Source organism: Poecilia mexicana, unplaced genomic scaffold (genome assembly GCF_051168715.1).
Source record: "Poecilia mexicana isolate PSO_F unplaced genomic scaffold, ASM5116871v1 scaffold_7, whole genome shotgun sequence".
NCBI lineage: Eukaryota > Metazoa > Chordata > Actinopteri > Cyprinodontiformes > Poeciliidae > Poecilia > Poecilia mexicana.
Window position 1 is genome coordinate 17,477,495 of NW_028263376.1, and position 21,947 is coordinate 17,499,441.

The 21,947-nt window shown below is 37.6% G+C and overlaps 2 protein-coding genes across 3 annotated transcripts; both read left to right on the forward strand.

Moving 5' to 3' along the window:
- The first annotated feature begins 256 nt into the window (after positions 1-256).
- On the forward strand, positions 257-13,341 carry klhl12 (kelch-like family member 12). 2 transcript variants are annotated; one of them, XM_014985258.2, is made up of 12 exons: positions 257-779; positions 2,158-2,384; positions 3,916-4,069; positions 4,894-5,111; positions 6,636-6,785; positions 6,903-7,017; positions 7,101-7,207; positions 8,644-8,839; positions 8,954-9,112; positions 10,121-10,219; positions 10,287-10,473; positions 12,516-13,341. In XM_014985258.2, the coding sequence occupies exons 1-12, from the start codon at positions 722-724 to the stop codon at positions 12,640-12,642; spliced, it is 1,797 nt and encodes a 598-aa protein (XP_014840744.1). In that variant the 5' UTR covers positions 257-721; the 3' UTR covers positions 12,643-13,341. The 2 variants fall into 2 exon arrangements, with proteins under 2 accessions (XP_014840744.1, XP_014840758.1); XM_014985272.2 differs by having other exon boundaries at positions 257-561.
- A 118-nt stretch (positions 13,342-13,459) lies between these two features.
- tuba5 (tubulin alpha 5) lies at positions 13,460-20,607 on the forward strand. The gene is made up of 5 exons (XM_014985286.2): positions 13,460-14,432; positions 15,997-16,222; positions 17,228-17,376; positions 18,683-19,363; positions 20,152-20,607. Exons 1-5 carry the CDS (start codon positions 14,430-14,432, stop codon positions 20,437-20,439), a joined length of 1,347 nt encoding a protein of 448 aa, XP_014840772.1. The 5' UTR covers positions 13,460-14,429; the 3' UTR covers positions 20,440-20,607.
- The last annotated feature ends 1,340 nt before the right edge of the window (positions 20,608-21,947 follow it).

Genomic DNA, 21,947 nt, shown 5'->3' on the forward strand with positions numbered 1-21,947 from the left:
GATTAATCTCAAAACTTCTGAGTTTCAAAAGTTTTTTGTTTGTTTTTTTTACCTTTGGACTTTGGAAACTCAGAAATGTCCTTTTTTTCATAAACTTTTGTACAAAATGTATACCTCCTGTATTTCTTTCTACAATGACCGTACACAACAGATCTTTGAAACGTGCACAACTTTGTCTCACCAAAAATGCCTACCACAATATGGCGGCGACGTTGACGTCCGTCCCCGACGCTCATGCGACGTCTATTCTTCAATCTCTATGTCTGTTTACGTCCCATCTGAGGAGTCGTTGCTGCTGCTGTTTCTTCTGGTGGTCGAACTGTGACCTGCTGCAGCTTAGTTTCTTTATAAAGATCGTGTCCGAAATAATATGAGTTTAATCTGAAATTGTAGACATTTACGTCCCCGCCGAGGCCGAACATGGTGTGAGTTGGCAGGAGCCATGACAGATTAGACTAATTTGACAGCATTCAAGAGCTGGGGGGGACTTTGGTGCTACTAACGTTAGCTAGCAAAGCAACTTAGCTTAGGCGCTTTGAATCTGCCTTACTGCCGCGACAGGTATTATGCAAATTCTTGCCAAGTTGTTCTGTGTGTGTCGCTTCTTGTGTTGTCTTCCTGGGCCGTGCAGCCCGCTTCATATCGCTGTGCTTTCCTGAGTTTGTTGTCTGGCGTTGGCGTTAGCCGTCAGCTGTCGTTGACTGCTGCAGACTGTTAGCTCATGTGTAGCTATAGTTATTGCCTCCCAGTGGTGGAAAAAGTGTTCAGATCTTTAAACGGTAAGTTGTATCTCAACAAACCCTCATGCAAAAAGGAGTGAAAAAAGTCTTTATAGTTTTTCACTAGAGGAATTATGAGTAGGAAGTCAATCCTTTATATATTTTTGTAGATAAGTTTGATTTTGTAGTTTTTTTTAAAGGTATTTTGGATGCCAAACAGTCTTATTTTGTATATAATAAGTACAATTGTCACACCTAACAATTCTCTTAACTGGTATAAACATAATTTCTGTGTTTTCAAATTTCCTCTGCAAATGTAATATCAGATATAGAGCTGCACAATATATTGCGACTACGTTGTCATCATTGCAGTATAAGTATGTGCAACATTAATATTTCAAAAATAACAGTTTTGAGTGCAATAATTGTTGGCTAATGTATCCAAAGCAGGGATGGAGGCCTCAAGACTGATCTCAAGCTGATTTTTTCTTGGTCTTTGTCTTGGAAGAACTGGCCTTGACTCCATTCCTGATATGGCAGATCTTTGTTATTCTCTTACTGCTTTTGTTTTATTTATTTTTTTATTTATAATACACCTATTGTGCAATGTAAGCTGATGAATTCACTTTATTGAATGTGTTTCAATGTGTGTCTAGGTATAATAACTTAAATATTACCAGTTTAATACCAAGCGGTAGTTTTGGTTGTGTAAATTAACATTTTTACTTTAATTTTTACAGTTTGGGTTACGCAAAAAAAAACAAAAAAAAAAAAACAATGTCCTAAAATATTAGTGAAACTAATCTAAACATTCAATCTCTGTCTTTTCAGAGAACCGGCTGTAACTCAGTGACTACAGGTTTTCTGAACTAGGAATTAGGTGTTGTAAACGGACAAAAATAAAGAATACATTTTCTCTTAAAAACTCAGAAATTTTCTAAAAAAGACAAACGAAAGATAATTTTGAGCTCTAAAAGTAAAAAAAAAATGCTTAAAAAAGAAAAGAAAACTGAGATTAACTTCAAAAATGTTCTGGAAAAAATAATATTTCTGAGTTGGAAAAGTTGAACATTTGCTAGAAAAAACTAGGAATTTTTTAGATTAATCTAATTTTAGCATTTTTCATGCTAATGTAATATTTAGCCAAGTGGACAGACTGCTTACATCAAACTCAGATGCTAAAAGCACAGATGATAAAGAAAGGCAAGAATAAAACAGGCAGGTTTGGCAACTGATATTGTACAATTTTTTAATATCATGCAGGTCTAACAGTACGAATAACTCAGATACAGACAAAAATCAGTTATTGCATTCACTAAAAGATGAACATGTATATCACAGGTTAAAAGGAAAACCCGGGTATGTTAAACCGGTTTTGTAGCTTTGGGTTCAGTTTTAATTCGTCTTTTCTGAAACTTTCCCTTTGGTTTTCTTTCAGATTCCTGTGGTAGTTTGAGATCCTTGACGGATTCCGGTGGCAGCATGGCTCCCAAAGACATCATGACGAATTCCCACGCCAAGTCCATCCTCAATGCAATGAACTCTCTACGCAAGAGCAACACGCTCTGTGACATCACTCTGAGGGTGGACAGCACCGACTTCCCTGCTCACCGGATCGTCTTGGCCGCCTGCAGCGACTATTTCTGTGCCATGTTCACCAGCGAGGTAAAAATGTTTTCCTGTGTTTCAAAGAAACACGACGGCACTCACTTCTCTGCCGGACGCGCACCAACTAGGCAAAGCTGGAGAGAAAAGTTTTGATAAGTTTAAACAAAATGGAGTGAGAGAGCATCGTTACTCACAATATGCTTTGTAAAGATGTCCGTGTTTTTGTATTGCATATTTGATTTTAACCAAAATAAAGAAAAACAGGTCAGCAGTAAGGCTTCGTTCACAAAAAGGCAAAGTCCAATTTTTTTTTTTACCCCCCAAAAAATCTAATTTATGTCACTAAATCGCATAACCGGATATTTGAGTGTTTGCAGTCTGAACAGTCTAAGGTTTTGTTGCCATGAAGCCAATAAAGATTTTTTTAATGATTATTGAGAACAGTATAAATAACTTCGGACTTGATTTTTTTAATGTAAATGAAGTTTGATTTCCTTTCAGAAACAAATGAAAAGCTTTTTCTTTTCTTTTTAGCTAAGGTGGCTTAGAAGGTTAATTGACAATAAATGTTTTGTTGATAGACTTCCTTCATTATTCCACTTAGTTTCTGCTATTCACCAGTACAACTGTCAGTGACACAGCCTTATAGCATGATGCTGCCATCCCCATGTTTTAAAGTTGGGACTGATTTTTTTTTTTTCAATACTTCATCTTGTCGCTTCCAAGCATACTTTTTTCAGTGCAGTGAAATTTATACATTTTTATCTAGTTTGACCCTAAAATATCATCTTCTCTCTTAATTTTCTCAGACAAAATTAAAAGGATATTCAAAAAGGATAACGATCCCAAACAAACATGACAAGTCGCAATAGAAAATATAAACCAAGCTGTTGGTTCCTAATCAGTCAAGCCATAAGTTTGATGCTCTCCTCTTGCAATCTACTTGATCACAAAAAGAAAAAACAGCTGGGATCTTCTTAAGGTTTGACTGTTTACTTCAAAAATAAAAACGATAAATTATCCACAAAAGCAATACAGACTAAAAGAATATGAGTGAGGTATTTAAACTGTTTCCACTCCAACTACACTCCAAAACCTCGTTAACTATCTAATAAATAAATATGCAAGTTTGCTAGAGGGCCTTAGTATAGTCTCTAATATTTAAAATAATTATGCATGAGAGTTTTTAAACTGTAAATTGTCAAACTGTACACATTTTATTCACTTTTGAGTAATCATTTTAATCCTAGCACACTTAAATCATGATAAGAAATATCAGTTTGTGTAGAATTGGTTTCTACACAAGCTAGCATAAAGCTTTTGGAAAATCATGAACTCGACAAAACTGAACATTTGAAGATTATGCTCAAAAGACAAATGCAAATTCTTCCAATTCTGGGTAACAAATGGTAAAATGTGGCAGAAGCTTGTTTATGTCGATAAAAATGCATGTAGCCAACATCCAAGTTGCATTTAATCAAATGTTAATGGGGTTGGATTTATATTACTGAGCTTTTAGGTGTGTGTGGCTCTTTTGGTAATAAGTTAAACTAACCTCCTAATGTTATATCTCATTGTAAACCTGCAGCTTGCAGAAAAGGGGAAATCTTTTGTCGACATCCAGGGACTCACGGCATCAACTATGGAGATCCTGCTGGACTTTGTGTACACAGAGACGGTTCTCGTCACAGTGGAAAACGTGCAGGAGCTGCTACCTGCAGCATGTCTGCTTCAGCTTAAAGGTACCTTTCTGTTCATGGATGATTGTTCCACTTTAATGTAAAAGTTTATTTGATCCAGATTGTCTTTGTAGTATCAGCACAGGCTATCCTCAGTTCCTATTTCCCACGGCGATTGAAAAGGTGTAGAGTCTCTTCAGCTGTAATTAAGTGGTAGGACTTCTGTGGCAGTGAATCTATAATTAGATTTCTCTGTGACAGTGATTAAACTTGGCATCATTTTTTCAAAATAAAATAATCTCTGCTTTTCCACACTCGAAATTTAAGTCATTTGATCATTAATCAATAGATTTATCTGCCGATTAATCTATCGATACAATTAATCAGATTTTTTATAGATTAATTTATCAATAGATTAATCAATATATTGCAACATTAATCAGTAGATTAATCTATCCGATTATTCTACAGATTTTTAACTTAACCACTTAAGACTTTTTTATGAAGTATCAGAAATACATTAAACACTCAAATAAACAATCCAATTCCTTTTTTTATTTGAAAACAATGCAATAATACTTTAGTGAAGTTAAAACGATACAACTTGAGGAGTTTTGAATAAAACATTTTCATAGATAAAGGTGTTTTTATCTTAATTGCAAAACGGATTTATTTTTTACAGTTTCTGCTTGTTTACCGTTTTTCTTTTCACCAAATGGCTTTTAAAAAAATCTTTATACGCCATTTAACGATTAATCAGTTACTGAATTTGTTGACAATTATTTCACTAATCGATTAATCACGATTAATCTGATTAATCGTTTCAGCCCTAGCAGAAATCTGCAATGATGCTTGTTTATTTGCAAACATATTTGTGTTTTGCTCAGGAGTGAAAAGGGCGTGCTGCGACTTCCTAGAGTCTCAGCTCGATCCGTCAAACTGCCTGGGGATTCGGGACTTCGCCGAAACTCACAACTGCCTCGACCTGATGCAGGCCGCCGAGCTCTTTTCCCAGAAGCATTTCTCCGAGGTGGTTCAGCACGAGGAGTTCATGCTCCTGAGCCAGACAGAAGTTGAGAAGCTCATAAAGTGTGATGAAATCCAGGTAGGACAGCTTCAGTAGCAGGTTTCTGTTCTGCTAGGTATTTAAGTGTTTAAAAACCTGCTCTAATATTGCTGAAGAAGTGCAAATTTAGCCTGATTTTTGCAGCTTTCTTACTATCTGTCAAGAACCTGTGAGGGAAAGGGAACAGCAAGTATCAACTCGCTTTAATCTCACCACTACCCACCTCCCCTCCTGCCATCCACCCGCCATCTTTGGATTTGTGGATTGGCCTGACAATGAAATTGCAGAGAACTGAACCTGATTAAAGTTTGCCTTTGTGCTCAGGAAATTCCTGTTTCCCAACCACATGCCTTGTTTTGTGAAAACACAGTTATTACCACAGGATGATTTATAGATCATCAATTGTGTCGAATTATCTTTCCTGGGATTTTTGTTATTTTTAAGAGAAAACTAGACTACACATGTGAAAGGCAGTCACGGATAATTTGCACTCAGTCAAAGCGGACTCTGTCATCTTTGAGGATTTTAGGGCTTGTTTCACCTTTGGCTGATTGCACTGTTACATGAACAGATCGTGCTTCGCTTGGTGCAAGAAAATGATTTAAATTACCGCAGTCCGGAAGATCTACAGACAACCTGTGTGAGAGAGGAAATCTGCTTCATATAAAGATTTTAGAGAAAGAGAAAAAATCAGACCTTAACTTAACAGTTGGTTACCATCAGCGACGTGTTTATGTGAAATGAACAAATAGTTTGTGGTTGCAATGCGACAAAATGTGGAAAAAATTCTTGAGGTAAAGACATGAGCTGATTGTCTCTCTCTGTTTCAATCTTATGTTGACACAAATTATAAATTTTGCACATTTTATGCTCCCATTTGGGTCTCAACTGCTTTTAAAACAGCCCAAACCCACAGCTGTTTTTCTCGTAATAGCTTTTTGGTGTCTGGAAAATGAGCCGCTTCAAAATCCTCACTAGTATTAAGTCACAAGGAGCACTACACCGTTACCTAGCAACTCACACAAAGTTGCAACACGTTTGGTCAGCTGGTTTCACCGCTATATACACTGTACAATGGCTGCTGGAAAAGACAAGTGTTTTGTTGTTGACTTACCATCCAGAAACCACTCGCTGCATTCCTGTTGGTTGTGCAGGAGGCTCTTCTAATGCTTTTCAAAGATGTATGGTTGTATAATTGTGCATCTGTTTGCAGCCATTTTCACATGCGAGTGTAAACGTTGAGTTGGGGGGACGTGGCCAGCAGCAGCTTATTCATATTTAATGTGACAAGAGGCCATAAAACAGCAGACTAAAATCTAAATATCTAGGAATGATTTTGTGCAAAAATGTAATAGTTCATAGAACTATCCTAACCTGTTTAAGGAAGCATAACAGGTCACCTTTAACAAACTTTGCCTTTTTACGTTGTTAAATTATGTGTAAATGACTGCATTTTGATTTTATGCAAAATTACTCAACATTCAGCTCCTTGCGGTTGTACAGTTTCTCTAAACGTTGCCCGCGTCTCTTCCTTTAAGATGTTCTGCTGTGGTTTGTGTCCAGGTGGATTCAGAGGAGCCTGTGTTTGAGGCCGTGTTGAACTGGGTGAAACACAACAGGAAAGAGCGAGAGCCCTACCTCCCAGACATGCTGGAGTTTGTCCGCATGCCGCTCCTTACCCCCCGCTACATTACAGATGTCATTGACGCTGAGGTGAGCCAGGCGACCCGCAAACAGGTTGTTGTGTAATCAGGCGCCCAGCGTCAGATGAAAGATCTCCTGCTGAAGCATTTATCACACCATAATTAAACAGGTTTTCACATGTTTTAGCCTCTCATTCGATGTAGCCTGCCTTGTCGAGACCTCGTTGATGAGGCCAAAAAATTCCACTTAAGACCGGAGCTGAGGAGTGAGATGCAGGGTCCTCGCACACAAGCCAGATTAGGTAGGAGCCCTGCTTTCAGCTGCAATTTGTTTAAGTGCACGTCTCTGATTTTCAAGCATTTTAATCACACTGTTCATTCTTAGGTGCCAAAGAAGTCCTGCTGGTTATAGGTGGCTTCGGCAGCCAGCAGTCGCCAATAGATGTAGTCGAGAAATATGATCCCAAAACCCAGGAATGGAGCTTTCTGCCTGTGAGTGTTAAAATTTTGAAGAAGCAGCTTGAGGTTTTAATTCTCGGGATTGGGGATGTAAACAATTAATCGACTTATGATTAATGGTTTATTGAAGTCATTTACAAGACAGGACAGAGCAAATTGTACTTCTTGAGGAAGCTCAGATCCTTCGAGGTTTACACCAAGATGCTGCAGATCTTCTATAAGCCTTTTGTTGAGAGCGTCATCTGTAGGGGCATCAGATTCAGAGCCAGGGACCTAAGAAGGCTCAACAGCCTGATAAAGAAGGTTGGTTCTGTTCTGGTTCTGTTCTGGAGACGACTGTGAAACCTCTGGAGATGACAATGCAAAGTAGGATTCTTCATAAGATCAAGAAAATTATTGACAGCCATGACCATCCTCTTCATGAGACTCTTTAGAAAACAGAGTATCTTCAGTCAGAGGCTTCTTCAGATTCGCTGTAATACAGACTGCTACAAGAGCTCTTTCCTGCCAACAGCCTTCACCATCTAAAATAACTCTTTGAAGAATCTGGATTAATGAATTATAGCAACTGTTCATTTACTTCTGGGATCATTAAAGTACTTTTGAATTGAATGTAACTATTAGATTAAAATTAATTCCGATCGATTAACTACTTTTGGGGTTGTAGTTTGGCCGCCATCCAGCAGAGGGCGCCGCTGGTCATTTTAAGCGGAGCCGTTGAGACAGGATACAAGATGGCGGAGCCAAATCATAACGGTAAAGAGAAATGGCCCAGACGGAGTCCTGTGTGAGATGGAAAATGCACTTGATGCGGTTCTGTTTTGAAATATAAACACTTAAAAAAAAACTCCTCAAGTTTAACATTAATAGCGCTTATTCAGCGCAGGAGCAAAGCGGAGCTGCGTCAACGGCTTCAAAAAGTTACTACTGTGATACGAAGGCGAGGATGTGATAAGAAAATATCGCAGAAAAATTAATGCTGCCAATAAACATGGCTAATTTTGAAGACTGTGGTGAGTTAATGAACTTCACTAAGCAGTTTTAACATCGGATCCGCTACAGACTGTACTTCAGTATGAAATTTTTCTGTTAATGAGGGATTAAATGTTTAACATATTTTATTTTTTTCCATCTTTTACTTTTCTATTCAGCAACCTAAGAAGTTTCAGTTTTGTTATGCTATGAATACGTCTAAATTTAATAATATGGAAAAAGCATAATTTTCCATTCAGTTAGTATTTAATACAGGTGACTCAACATAGTCTTAAATTTTATGAGTTTCTTTTTAATTCAGCATATTATGAAAAATTTAGCCCTTCATGTTATGCAAACTTGATCAGGCTTCTTGAGACAAGAGAAAACTAACATTTTTAAGAAAATGTCCACTTATCAATTAATTGTAAGTTGGTCGATTAACCCAATCAACTTTAGATCAACTCATCAATCGATAACTTGTGTATCCAAACCAGAATATCGCCCGTAAAAGGCGCTATGTTGCCACTGTGTCGCTACACGATCGAGTTTACGTGATCGGAGGCTACGACGGCCGGTCGAGGCTCAGCTCGGTGGAGTGCCTGGACTACACTGCAGACGAAGACGGCGTTTGGTACACCGTCGCCACCATGAATGTACGCCGTGGCCTCGCTGGGGCCACGACCCTGGGAGGTAAATATTTTCAGGTGGTTTACCATCAAGATAATTCTTTGAAGAATCTGCTTCAGGAATAAAAAAAATCAATAATTTATTTAGTCAGAAGGTGTATTATTTGGGTTTCAACAGATATGATCTATGTTGCCGGTGGCTTCGATGGCAGCCGACGGCACACCAGCATGGAGCGATATGACCCCAATATCGACCAGTGGAGCATGCTGGGAGATATGCAGACTGCTAGAGAAGGAGCTGGTCTGGTGGTGGCCAGTGGGCTGATCTACTGTCTAGGTATGGTGTTCATAAAATGTATTCTTACAACACAGTTGCTTGTATTATTTGTCTTTGAAATGAGATTAAGTTCTCAGAACCTGAACTATATTTAGATGGAGAAAAATGTGGTTTTTCTCTGTGTTTTTATTTAGTTTTTAAAGCGGAATCTATTGTGCAAAATTTACATTTTGAACAACATCTTTGCACCTCCATTTGGGTCTTTACTGCTTCTAAAAACAACCCATGCACTTAAAAAAAATGTGAAACACCCAGATTGTCTTTGGAAAATGAGCCATTTCAAAAAACCTCCGAAATGTAATACCACAAATAAGCAGGCACTGCCCTTCACCTAGCAACCCCGGCCAAGTCCAGCCTGTTACTTGGCAACCGAAGCGGTTGCCAAGTAACCAAACCCAGCATGTTTGGTTAGCTGGGTTTACCACTGTATGCGCGTATGCAATTGCTGTTGGAAAAGACAAGTGTTTTGTTGTTGACTTACCATTCAGTGACAGTCCTGTTCTGTGCTGATTATGTCTGTAGACACTTTGGACTTCTGTTGTTTATATTGCGTCACTTTACAACAAATGTCATCTCAAGGCACTTTGCAAAGCAAAAAAGTAAATTTAATCCAATCATACAGACAAATTCCAAACCATATACACACATATCAACTGATCCCATTTATATAAAAAAAGACAGTCATGTTGAGTTTATTATTCAAATTGGTTAAAATGTTTTCTATCTAAGGAAACTCAGCAGATTGCATCAAGTCATCAACTTACGGCATTCACTCCTGGACAAACATGCAGTGACAAACAATCATGCGTTGTTTGACTGACGCTGCAGCAATCCAATGTTAACAGCTGCAAAGCTGTAAAACTGGAGTGAAAAAAACTCCCAAATCAATTTTAATACATGAGAAAATGAAAAAATGTAAAGACAATACAGCTTTAGAAACATGAAATATTACCATAAATAGAACCAGTTAACAGATCACATTAATCTAAACAGCTTTCCTCCTTCCAGGTGGTTATGACGGCCTAAATATCCTAAACTCAGTGGAAAGATACGACCCACACACGGGTCACTGGACCAGTGTGACACCCATGGCCACGAAGCGGTCAGGTGAGTTAAGAAAACAGATTAAAACATGAATTTTACTCCTCATCTGAAACATCCAAATTGTCTTCAGGGGCTGGTGTGGCGCTACTTAATGATCACATTTATGTTGTGGGAGGGTTTGATGGCGTTTCACACCTCGACTCAGTGGAGGTTTACAACATCAGGACAGACTACTGGACCACGGTGGCTAGCATGACGACGCCACGGTGCTACGTAGGAGCTACTGTCCTCAGAGGACGACTCTACGCCATTGCCGGGTGAGATTAAACATCCTAACCTCTCTTAACGTCCCAACTTGGGAGGGATTAGTTTTCCTTTTTAATTTCACCTTATTAGCAATGGTGGCTACATTTCTGCTAGCTATTTTTTTAGTTGGGGCTTTTGCTAACTTTTAAAACATCTAGGGCACTTAGCTTCCCATAAGTTAATTTTTCTGTTTACATTCTAAAGCGCTAATTTACTATCAGTTGTATAAAGTTCAATATCTGAATTCTTCAAGTAGTTCTGTTTATATTCATGCTCTTATTTTGAAGCAGGTGAAGACTGCTAACGTAGCAGTTCTATTTCCTATTATTTTGTCTCTCTTTTTTTCCAGTAACTTTATTTCAAACAAGAATTGTACAGAAACAAAATATATATGTGCAATATATATGCAATATGTAAAAAAATACCCTGAAGTCTGAGGGTTGTTGCCTTCAAGGGAAGACAATTTGAATTGAAGTTAGCGCTTTAGCATTAGCATCCACTGAATACTGTGCTAATAAAGCAAACTCATGTTCGCTTTATCCGAACTCATGTTTATTATTAGCGCTTTAGGGTTATCGCAGCTAGCTTTTTAGTTAGTTGTTCCTATCACTGCTTATTAGTAATGTTTTTTGTTTTAGTAAATCTAATGTGTTTTTTATTATTGTTAGTGCGAGGGGAGGTTATATAAATTACGTTGTAGCAGTGGTTTATTTTATCAGATAGGCTTTGCTCAGACTGACTTTGTTCCTGCTTGTATGTAAAAGACTCCCAACATTAATTTTGCTGTCAGCTGCAAGGCGCCAACACTGAAAGCATCAACTAACATCTCCACATTATTCTGACATTCGTTTGTCAGAATCACAGAGCAGAGTCACGCTGGGTGGTATATGTTGTATTTTTTGCACCATATAAGCTTTCACAACCATGAAGCTCAAACAAAGTCTTTACATCCCATTTGTCAACAGTACTTAAAGAAACACGCCTCCTCCAAGCAGAACTTCACAATGGTTTAACAATAAATGGGTTTTCTTCACTATTTAGTCTTTCTGTGTTTTATTAGAGATTTATTGAACAAAGAAGGCCTAAACTGTAATTTATTATGTACTTTTACATGTATTTTAGGTCTGTCCTTCTATTTTTTTTCTCAGTTATGATACAGTGTCTTTAATGAAACAAAGCAATGCAGGCAAATACTGAGGAAATGTATGTAAACTTCTGATTTTGAAGACATTGAATACATTTTATTATTTTTTAATTCGGAAATAAAAAAATGACAATTTTGGTCATTGTAACTGGCTTAAAGAAAGAGAAGTTTGAAGTTTTAACTTCAGACAGTGAGAAGAAAATTATATGTGTATTTTTATTCTGGTTTCAACTGTTAAAAATAAAAAAAAAATCTTACATCCTACATTTTACACAGTTTTATTCTTCTATTTGGGTCTCTACTGTTTCCAAAAACACCCAGCCATTTGTTTGGCAATAATTCAATGTTTTTTGGTGCCTGGAAAGTGAGCCATTTAAAAAAAACTCTTTTTTCTTACGTGACAACGGATAGGTGCTGCGCCGTTACCTAGCAACCCAACCTGAGCCCAGTCCGTCTCCTAGCAACCGGCGGCTTAGAAACACCTCTTTCTGAGACAATGAAATCTCATTATCTAAGAATTATTTTGTGCATTAACATGTTTTGTTTAACCCATAGGTCAATCTTAACCTGTTCAAGGAAGCATAATAAGTCACATTTACACAGAAATATTAAAATTATGTAACAAAGATGTAACTACAAAATCAGTTTTCAAATGGGAATTTAATTTATTAAGTTAAAAAACGATATCCAGACCAATAAAGAAAATAATTGCCTCGCTGTTAAATTCTAAATAAATTGTAATTAATCACGTTTTTCAGTGTGTTCATTTACTACATGCAGAGCTGTTACTGCCTGACATTTAAAATCAAGAAATCACAACATGAAGTAGGGTAAAAAAAGAACTCAAAACAGGTCAGAAACAAAGTATGAGTTCATAGTGGAGACTCAGTCCCTCTGTTTCTCCCCTAGATACGACGGGAACTCCCTCCTCAGCAGCATCGAATGTTACGACCCGGTTATCGACTCCTGGGAGGTCGTCACCTCCATGGCAACCCAGCGGTGCGACGCGGGAGTCTGCGTTCTGCGAGAGAAGTAACCCTGGGTCCAGAAGAAGGACGAACACAGGAGGACAGGCAGCTAGACGTTTTCTAAAATGTCACTACTAACAGAACCACGAAGGAAGGGATGCCAAGTTGCCAGAATATGCAAGCGGAGGGTTGGGACTGCGCTACAGAGATTGAGACTTTGCGTCACTTTCAAGGAGCCCATCGCCACTTGCATGAGTCTACAGTGGTGTCTGTTGTCACATGTGAGATTATTTTTTCAGAAGTGCAATATATTTTTACCCATCAAAAGAAAAACTGTGGAGCAGATTAAGACTCCTGCTGCTATTTGCCTTATAACTTTCACCTGCATCAAACACGTTGCCTCCCATCTGACTGATATTACATTATCTTATTATGGAGTGAACTGATTCAGCATATGCATGCTCATCAGTGCGCAATAATGTAAATGGGACTTTTAGATGGAAATCGCTTTAACACAGAAGGTTTATTTCTTTCAATCAAGTTATATTTTGAAATGAATATTGGTTTAGAACACGACTGAACTGTGCTACTTGATTCGTATATTTTTTTTCTCCAATTCGACGACATTGAGAGATCAAGGTCTTGCATATCAGATGCATGTAATTTTTTAAAGATTTAGACAAACATGTAGGACACAAAGCCTGAATGTCACTGTCGTCTGGAAAGCAAAATAAAAGTTCTCACAAATTGTCAATTTGGGAGACAAATTGTTGCATTGTTGATTCATGCAATGAGTCAGATAAGATAACATTTCAAATCGGCTCTATACCAGGCAGTGCATTTCACAAAGTCAGTTAATCGGTGTTTTAACTGCCGTACAATCCTAGCCCAAATTCCCTTCATATTTCTTGTTTTAAATTACAATGTTAAGTGTTTATTGTTGGGTCAGGAAATGTTCTCAAGCATTTTAATTTGGTAGAATCCACATTAATTTTTTATTTTTAACCTGCAAGCATAGTGCTGTGAAGTACGGTTTTGTTCTTTTGTCTAGTCAAGCTCAACAAAACAGACTCAATGACTTTATTTTCAAAGGACTTGGCGAGTTTTCTCAGTGTTGAAGTTCTCTTAAGGTTTTGCCCTAAAAGGCAAAATGAATAAGTTGCAGCAAATAAAAACACATAGTTGATACTTCATCAGTCTCATCAGTATATAAATTAAAAAGTTTAGGTTTAAATGTGGAGTTTAAAACATTAATGTCCCAATACTAATTAGGTTCCAATTAAAGTTGGAACCTCATTAAAAAGCTTAGGTGCCAACACTGAGCCTTGTGGTACTCCATATTTTATGTTTTGAGCTCTGATAAGTCTTCAATAAACTATAAAAATGGTTTTCTGGTTAAGTATTCAACAACTTGAGAACTATGACTTTTTTTTTTCCCGTTGCCATTTTAATATAAGTACAAAAAATAAGTAAATACTCCATATTTATTTATAACTGCTTAGATTAACGAAAACTCCAAACTATTACATTAAATCCAGATATAATTAGTTTTTTTTCTGATTCTCATCCATCAAGCTTTTCTGACACAAAGTTTGGTAATGAATGAAGATTTCAGACACTTCCACGAACAAAAGCGAAGTTCTGCGTATTTTTCTTTGTGTGTGAGAAGTGGAATGATGTTGAAGGAAAGTTACAGTCGTTCCCTCCCTCCATCCATCTGCCCCCTCCTCCTGAAGCCTAAAATAAAAAGCGACGCACAACGCCGCGCCGAGTCGGATGAGACGCGTCCCGGGACATTACAGGGGAATTTCACTGTCTGCAAAATAGTTTTCTTTCATCACCTGGATCAATCAACATGGTAAGAAAAAAAAGTTGTTTTTTTTAATGCATCATTCTTCTGTTTATTTTCACTGAATTACCTGGTTGCAATATGTCATATTTTACCCAATCTGAAAATATAATGAGGCCAAAACTAGACTTTACTTGGGAATGTGCAAGATTGAGGAGAAAACAGTTTTACGTTTTAATCCTTTTCAGTCTGGTTGTTTATCTTACAAATGTCATTCAACAGTGAAAAATCATCTAATGGGATGTTCTCCCTCCAGCAGAGACGACATCAAATTCTCAGCATGTTGAAACACGACTGCTGGAAAAACAACAGACTGCTATAATAAAGCTAGTCTCTGCTCAACTTTTTTTTTTTGGACTGTAATCCAAATTACTGAATGCCATTTGTTTTTATAACTTAAAAATGTTTTTACATAAATTAGCGAAAAGGCCCATTTAAAATTAATTCAATTCAGTTTATTTGTATAGTGCCAATCAGAGGTGGCAACTAGTTATATTTACTCAGTTGCATTTACTTGAGTAACTTTTTTGAAAACAATTTCAGTTAGGAGGAGTTTTAGAATGCAGTACTTTTTATTTTTACTTGAATAAAGTTTCTGAATACTTTACTCACTGTAACTTCATCATCAACAAACATATCTTAACCAAAATTCACCATACAAGAAAACACACCTGGAGTTTATGTTAGAGTGGGACCTCTTGTTTATACTCAAGCTTTGTTTTTCTTATTTTATTTTCTATTATGTATTTGAAGGTCAAGAAGATCCAGTATTATATAATGTCACAAAAAGTACTTATACATATACACACACTACCTCCTGTAAGTACTAGTTTAGTTGAAGTGTTTCCTTCTGCCTAAATAATATTTTTGTCATTTCTGTCTTTAAAATATCAGAATTTGCACATGATTTTAGACTGTTTTTGTCTAAAAAACAAATACTGCATTTTTAAATGCAGTATAAAATCGGTGACCTTTTTATGAAACACTTTTTACTCTTGAGTAATTTCTTGGACCACTACTTTTTACTTTTACTTGAGCAAAAATATTTTTTAATATATTTTAGTGATACTCTTACTTCTGTACAATTTTTGGTACATTTGACTTTTTTTTTTTTTTAGAAATATTCAATAATGCCTGCTTAAGTTTTCTTTGCGTGTTTATTTTAATTAAATCCAACCACACAATGCAAATAAATAAGAAAGTGATCATTTAAAACAATTTTCCTTTTTTAGATTTTTTTATATATAAAAATAAAATTTGTAATAATTAGATCTACATTAAATTATATAAGTACTGACTTTAAATAAAAATAATTTACATTAAATACTTTTGACAATTGTAACATTTTAATTATTGTACCTTTCTTTACCTTAATTTAATATTTAGTATATTTGTTTCCTCAGGACTACACATGGTTTTATTTATTTTTATAGATTACTCATCTTATGAAGCAGTTATTAGTTGCCCTTTAATATCCTTATTCTTTAATGTTTGTGTTGGAAGTGACTGATTTGTCTCTTTTCTGTGTCTTTTGCTGCCGGAACCATAATCTTCTTTACATTTTCCTCCACAGAGAGAGTGCATCTCCATCCATGTGGGCCAGGCAGGCGTTCAGACTGGAAATGCATGCTGGGAGCTGTTCTGCCTGGAGCACGGCGTTGGTCCTGATGGCGTTTTCCTGGACGGTCCTGTAGCTCCGAATTGCCGTGAAGATCCGTTCAACACTTTCTTCAACACTGGGAGTTTTGGTCGTCACGTTCCCAGAGCGCTCTTCGTCGACCTGGAGCCCACAGTGATCGGTGAGCACATCTTTACAGAAGTATTAAACTAATTTTCATTTTAAAATTCTTTCCCTTCCTCTTTTCTGTCTTCTCACTTGAAGTTTTAGTTCTTTGCTACAACACATTTTGAGAGATTGCTATGTTTATTTAATGTTCTTGGTAAAATAAACATCTAAAATTTCTCTGATTAATTGATTTCGCTGGCTGAAAGTCAGTCTGAGGGAAAGCAGCTCAAAAAGCCCACATTTGATATCTTCACCAGGGCCGTTTCTAGCCTTATGGGGACCCAAAGCGAGATGCTGTTGGGGACCCACAAAAATGCCACAGTCTGTTGCTTTACAAGCAAAACAGGATACAGTTAAAATTACACATCCTTAGATGAATATGACTGATTGAAACTATAATACAACACTGCAAAAACACAAAATAAGTGATTTTTGTCTATTTTCTAATGCAAATATCTTAGCATACTTGGAATAAAACAAATCTAGCTTATAAATAACTTTTCAGCAAGATATTGGAATATATTATTCCTTAATCCTGATAGAAAAAGTACTAGTTCTATAGGCAGATTATTTCACTTATAACATTTTATAATTGAGATAATCTCCCAATGAAACTTGTACTGTTTCACCAATATTATGGAATTATTTACTTAAAACAAGCTTCTATATCTTGCTGAAAAGTTACAGATAAGTTAGTTCTGTCTTATTTCAAAGTGTACTAAGATATTAAACCAGACCAAAAATACTTGCTAAGACATTGTTTAAAGTGAAAACATCAACCCTATATATGTCAAGAAAAAAAGACAAATTTTGAGAGCTTAAAAGTTTCTGCTATAAAATCTGAATAAACAATAAGACATAAAACCTTGAGGACTGGATTTTGTGGCATATTTTTTGTAGAAAATGTCTGAGTTTTTTTGCAGACATTTACCCATGGTTAAAGCAGCCAGGTGAAATGAAGACTGAAGCAGACATCCAGTTAGATTGTGCCTGTTCTGAATTTAATTTTTCTCTCCAGACGAAGTGAGGGTCGGGAAGTACAGAGAGCTCTTCCATCCTGAGCAGCTGATCTCTGGAAAGGAGGACGCGGCCAACAACTATGCTCGAGGACATTACACCGTCGGGAAGGAGATCATCGATGGAGTCATGGAGCGCATCCGGAAAATGGTCAGTAATTAAATGTGGCAGTAGGGCTGGACAATACTTCGTAATAGACATGTGATCAGTATCAATAGATAATACTTTTGATAGAATATTCAATATATAGAATATTGACTGAACTCCTTTCAAAGACTGCACAGCATTCTGGAAGATGTAAGCAGAGGAAAGGCTCTAGCCGGCTAAGGAAGCTTGGTGCCATCACCTAACTCACTCACTCTGAGGTTGCCTAGCAACTCATTCATTCTATGGTTACCTAGCAACAACCTGCTGAGTTAACTTGCACAGCAGCAGTGTAAGGTTCCACCACTTTGCCTCATAACTGCTTAAAAGCAAGAAACAACAGCGTGGAGTGAAAACTGTGGATAAAAGAAGAATAATTATGTGAGAGTAAATCTGAATTTTGTTGATCAGAGTAGTGGCTGTTTTGTTTTTTTGATATATGGACAATACAGTTTGAATCAAAAGCTCATTCTCATTCTGAAAGAAGTTCAAAATAGGTTAGATAGTAACCATAATTACTATCGTAGGCTGCGTTCAGATTCCACCCTGAAGTGACCCAATTCCGATTTTTTTGACGTAATGCGACCTGTATCTGATCTTTTCGTGACAGTCTGAACAATACAAGTCGGATTCTTTTCAGATGTGACCCGGGCCACTTGGGTATCCCATATGAATCCAATTCAAATGTGACCTAACGTCCAGGTCGCATCCATTTGACCTGACCATCATTGATACTCGACAAACATCACTATTCTGCGGGAAGAAAAACAACCATGACAGACTGTAATGAGGATTAAGTTGTTAATATCCTGCTCCAGTTGGTCAACAACTTCAAATGTGTAAACTATCCTCCACCCTTAGCATCCATGTTTACTTCCACAAACACTGAGCACTTCTTTTTATGGCGGTTGGGAAAACACAGAGAAGGCTGACGTTATTGCGCCCTCTACTGCACATGCCGGACACTTTCAAGTTGTTTGCCTGGTCACACTGGAGATCACATACAGGTCGCATATATTTGGAAGAATGAACGGCCACGGCAAAAAAATCCAATTTGACAAAAAATCGGAATTGGGTCACTTCAGACTACAATGTGAATGCAGCCTAACAATAACTTAGAGCAAGCAATGTAATGAACAAGTATTTTATAGCCCGTAAACCTATCCAAACCTGTTCAAGGAAGCATGTAGGTCACGTTGAGGTTTGCAACAGGATAAAATGTGAAAAAGTTCAAGTCTTTTATTTTACCTACTGATACTCCTGAATGATTGGCTGTACTTTTTGCCCCCTACTTTACCCTTTATCTTCTCAGACGGATCAGTGCACAGGGCTGCAGGGTTTCCTTGTCTTTCACAGCTTTGGAGGGGGCACCGGCTCCGGCTTCACCTCACTCCTAATGGAGCGTCTCTCACTGGACTACGGCAAGAAATCCAAGCTGGAGTTTGCCGTCTACCCAGCGCCCCAAGTTTCCACTGCGGTGGTGGAGCCCTACAACGCCATCCTGACCACCCACACCACGTTGGAGCACTCTGACTGTGCCTTCATGGTGGACAACGAGGCAATTTACGACATCTGCCGCCGCAATATGGACATCGAGACTCCCGGCTACATCAACCTCAACAGGCTGATCGGTCAGATCGTTTCCTCAATCACTGCCTCGCTTCGCTTCGATGGCGCTCTCAACGTTGACTTGACGGAGTTCCAGACCAACTTGGTCCCGTTTCCACGCGTCCACTTCCCACTGGTTACCTACTCGCCAATCATCTCGGCTGAGAAGGCCTACCACGAGCAGCTGACCGTGGCGGAGATCACCAGCTCCTGCTTTGAACCAACCAATCAGATGGTGAAGTGTGACCCTCGTCGCGGCAAGTACATGGCATGCTGCATGCTGTACAGAGGGGACGTTGTCCCGAAGGATGTGAACGCCGCCATAGCTAATATAAAGACCAGACGCTCCATCCAGTTTGTTGACTGGTGCCCCACTGGCTTTAAGGTTAGCTCCACAGGACTAAGCTTAGAAATAAAACAAAAAGTATGGAAATTTGTTTCTTTCCCAACTTTGTTCCATGTCTCGTCTCTGTCTGTCCTTCCTTCTTATGTCCTTTCTTCCTTGTATCCTTCATTTCTTATCTTCATTTTTTGCTTCATGATCCCTTCATACTTCATTCATTGCTGCTTTGTATCATTCTTCCTTCTCTTTGCTATATCCTTCCTTTCTGCATTCATTCCTTCATTCATTCTTTCCTTCCTTCCTAGTGTCCTTCCTTCCTCGTTTCTTACCTCTATTACTGTCTTGTCATTCTTCTTTTTCTTCACTATCCTGCCTTCCTTCCTTGTGTCCTTGCATCCTTGACCTACCTGCATTCCTACCTTGCAAGGAACAATATCTGCCTTGTTGCAAGAAGGGAATGAAAGTAGATAGTCTACCTTCATTCCTTAGTTGTTTCCTACGTTTATTCCTTCCTTGTATCCAACCTTCATTCCTTCCTGGTCTACTTCTATTCGTTCTTCGCATTGTTGCTTCCTTTTTTGTGTCCTTCCTCTACTGCTGCCTTGTCATTCTTCCTTTTATTCACTCTACCTTCCTTGTGTCCTACCTCTGTTCCTTAGTTGTGTCCTACCACCATTGCTGCCTTGCCATTATTCCTCCCCTTCCTTCCATTCTTGTCCCACCTCTGTTCCTTCCTTATCCTTCCTTCAATGTGTCCTACCATCCACGTGTCCTTCCTTATCAGAAATGTGACTCAAGATCTCTTGTAAGTGTTGTCTTCCCATCCACAGGTGGGCATTAATTACCAGCCTCCGACTGCGGTGCCCGGCGGAGACCTGGCCAGTGTTCAGAGGGCGGTGTGCATGCTGAGCAACACCACCGCCATCGCTGAGGCCTGGTCCCGCCTCGACCACAAGTTCGACCTCATGTACGCCAAGCGTGCATTCGTTCACTGGTACGTGGGTGAAGGCATGGAGGAGGGGGAGTTTGCCGAAGCCCGAGAAGACCTGGCCTGTTTGGAAAAAGATTACGAAGAGCTGGGTCGGATGAGCTCCGACTCTGAAGATGAAGAAGTTTAATATCCAGATATTTCTAAATATTTTCCAAGTTGGAGCTAAATAGAAAGTATTAGAGCCTTGTAAAGTATTACTTTTCCAAGCCTGTTGTTTGAAAAGGCACAAAGTGAAACCAGATTTTAATTGTACTTTGAAATGAACTGAAATTAAATTTGTTTTGCAGGAACACAATGAGATGCTCCTTAAGTAAGGTGCTAGCTTCATCATTTACTTCTAATCTCACTATTGTCTTTTTTAGAAATTGTAGAAAATGTAAGCTAAAATCACACAAGATACTTCATAGTTTAAAACTTATAACACTGTTACACATTACTTTGGTATTAAATCTGTTTTTTGAGGGGGAAAATATATACCACCTATGTTTTTAAATGTCTTCTTCTTGCTTTTATATCACATTTAAATTGTCAAGTTTAATTTTAGACTTATTCAACTTAAATGAATACAAAAAGTTATTTTTAATGATGAATTTATTTATTAATGAGGGGAAAAAACTCTTACGGAAGCACTTAACTGCCACAGCTAAGAAATTAATGCAAAAGCAGTATCTCTCGTGACAAGGAGATTTAAAAATACATCCCCCTTATAACGTCTTACTCTTTCTTCTAAATCAAGGGTTTCCAAAATGTTTCAAAACAGCCCCATAAACACTATCAGCGTCTGGGGGGGTCACCCCTTTTGTAAACCCACAGACAGTGCTACAAAATATTTAAAGAAATATGAACTTTTCTCATATATAAATTCCCTATTTAATAACTATTACATTCGTTTAACATAAATGCTGCCTCATGCCTTCTAATTTTAGTTGGCCATGAGTTCTTTCGGTTTTTGCAGATAGACGTTTCCATTTCGCGCTTGCGAGCTTGACGACGAGCAAAGCAGCTTGATAGGTTTAACTGGTAGCCAATCGGAAAGATGAGAATGGCAAACATTTAGATAAATAATTTTAACTTATGTTTTTAATTATTTAAAAATAGACTATGTTTTATAATCTATTTCTATTATTAAGAATTTGTAATTAAAAAATATTACATTTTTCTGTTTCCTCTAGCTTTCTGCGGCACCATAGCGCCCTCTGGTGGCTGCTATTTTAAAAACACTTCTAGACATGACCGTTCTCATTTAAAGAAGAGCATGTTTTGGCTTTGACTATATTTAAAACTTTTTAATTCAAGACCACAAAACATTAGTTAAAAAGATAATGTTTCTTGTTATGATCAGTTTTATGTCACAGTTTCCTCTTTTAACAGAAGAGGAAACTTTTGTTAAAAGAAAGTTTTACTGCTCATATTTTCCTAGCTGTGGGTGTTAAATGCTTCCCTTGTTTCTTTTCTTCTTTCTTTATTGTTTATTTTCATGGGGACAAGTGATAAGTATAAACAAAATCATAACACCACAACATTTGTAGATGTGATGAGATTTACTAGTTTACACTTTAAAAATAATAAATGATAAAATATCATACATAACATAGATCCTAAGATTAAATTCAAACAGACCACGATGAAAAAAGG

What these genes read in the sequence shown, in the direction of transcription:
- klhl12 (XM_014985258.2), top strand. Translation starts at nt 722, where the DNA reads ATGTGTAGCTATAGTTATTGCCTCCCAGTGGTGGAAAAAGTGTTCAGA. An exon ending in CAGATGTCATTGACGCTGAG is followed by an intron (nt 6,786 to 6,902) that starts GTGAGCCAGGCG and finishes CACATGTTTTAG; the next exon opens with CCTCTCATTCGATGTAGCCT. An exon ending in TGGGGCCACGACCCTGGGAG is followed by an intron (nt 8,840 to 8,953) that starts GTAAATATTTTC and finishes GGGTTTCAACAG; the next exon opens with ATATGATCTATGTTGCCGGT.
- tuba5 (XM_014985286.2), top strand. An exon ending in CCTGGAGCCCACAGTGATCG is followed by an intron (nt 16,223 to 17,227) that starts GTGAGCACATCT and finishes TTTTCTCTCCAG; the next exon opens with ACGAAGTGAGGGTCGGGAAG. An exon ending in TGGAGCGCATCCGGAAAATG is followed by an intron (nt 17,377 to 18,682) that starts GTCAGTAATTAA and finishes TTATCTTCTCAG; the next exon opens with ACGGATCAGTGCACAGGGCT.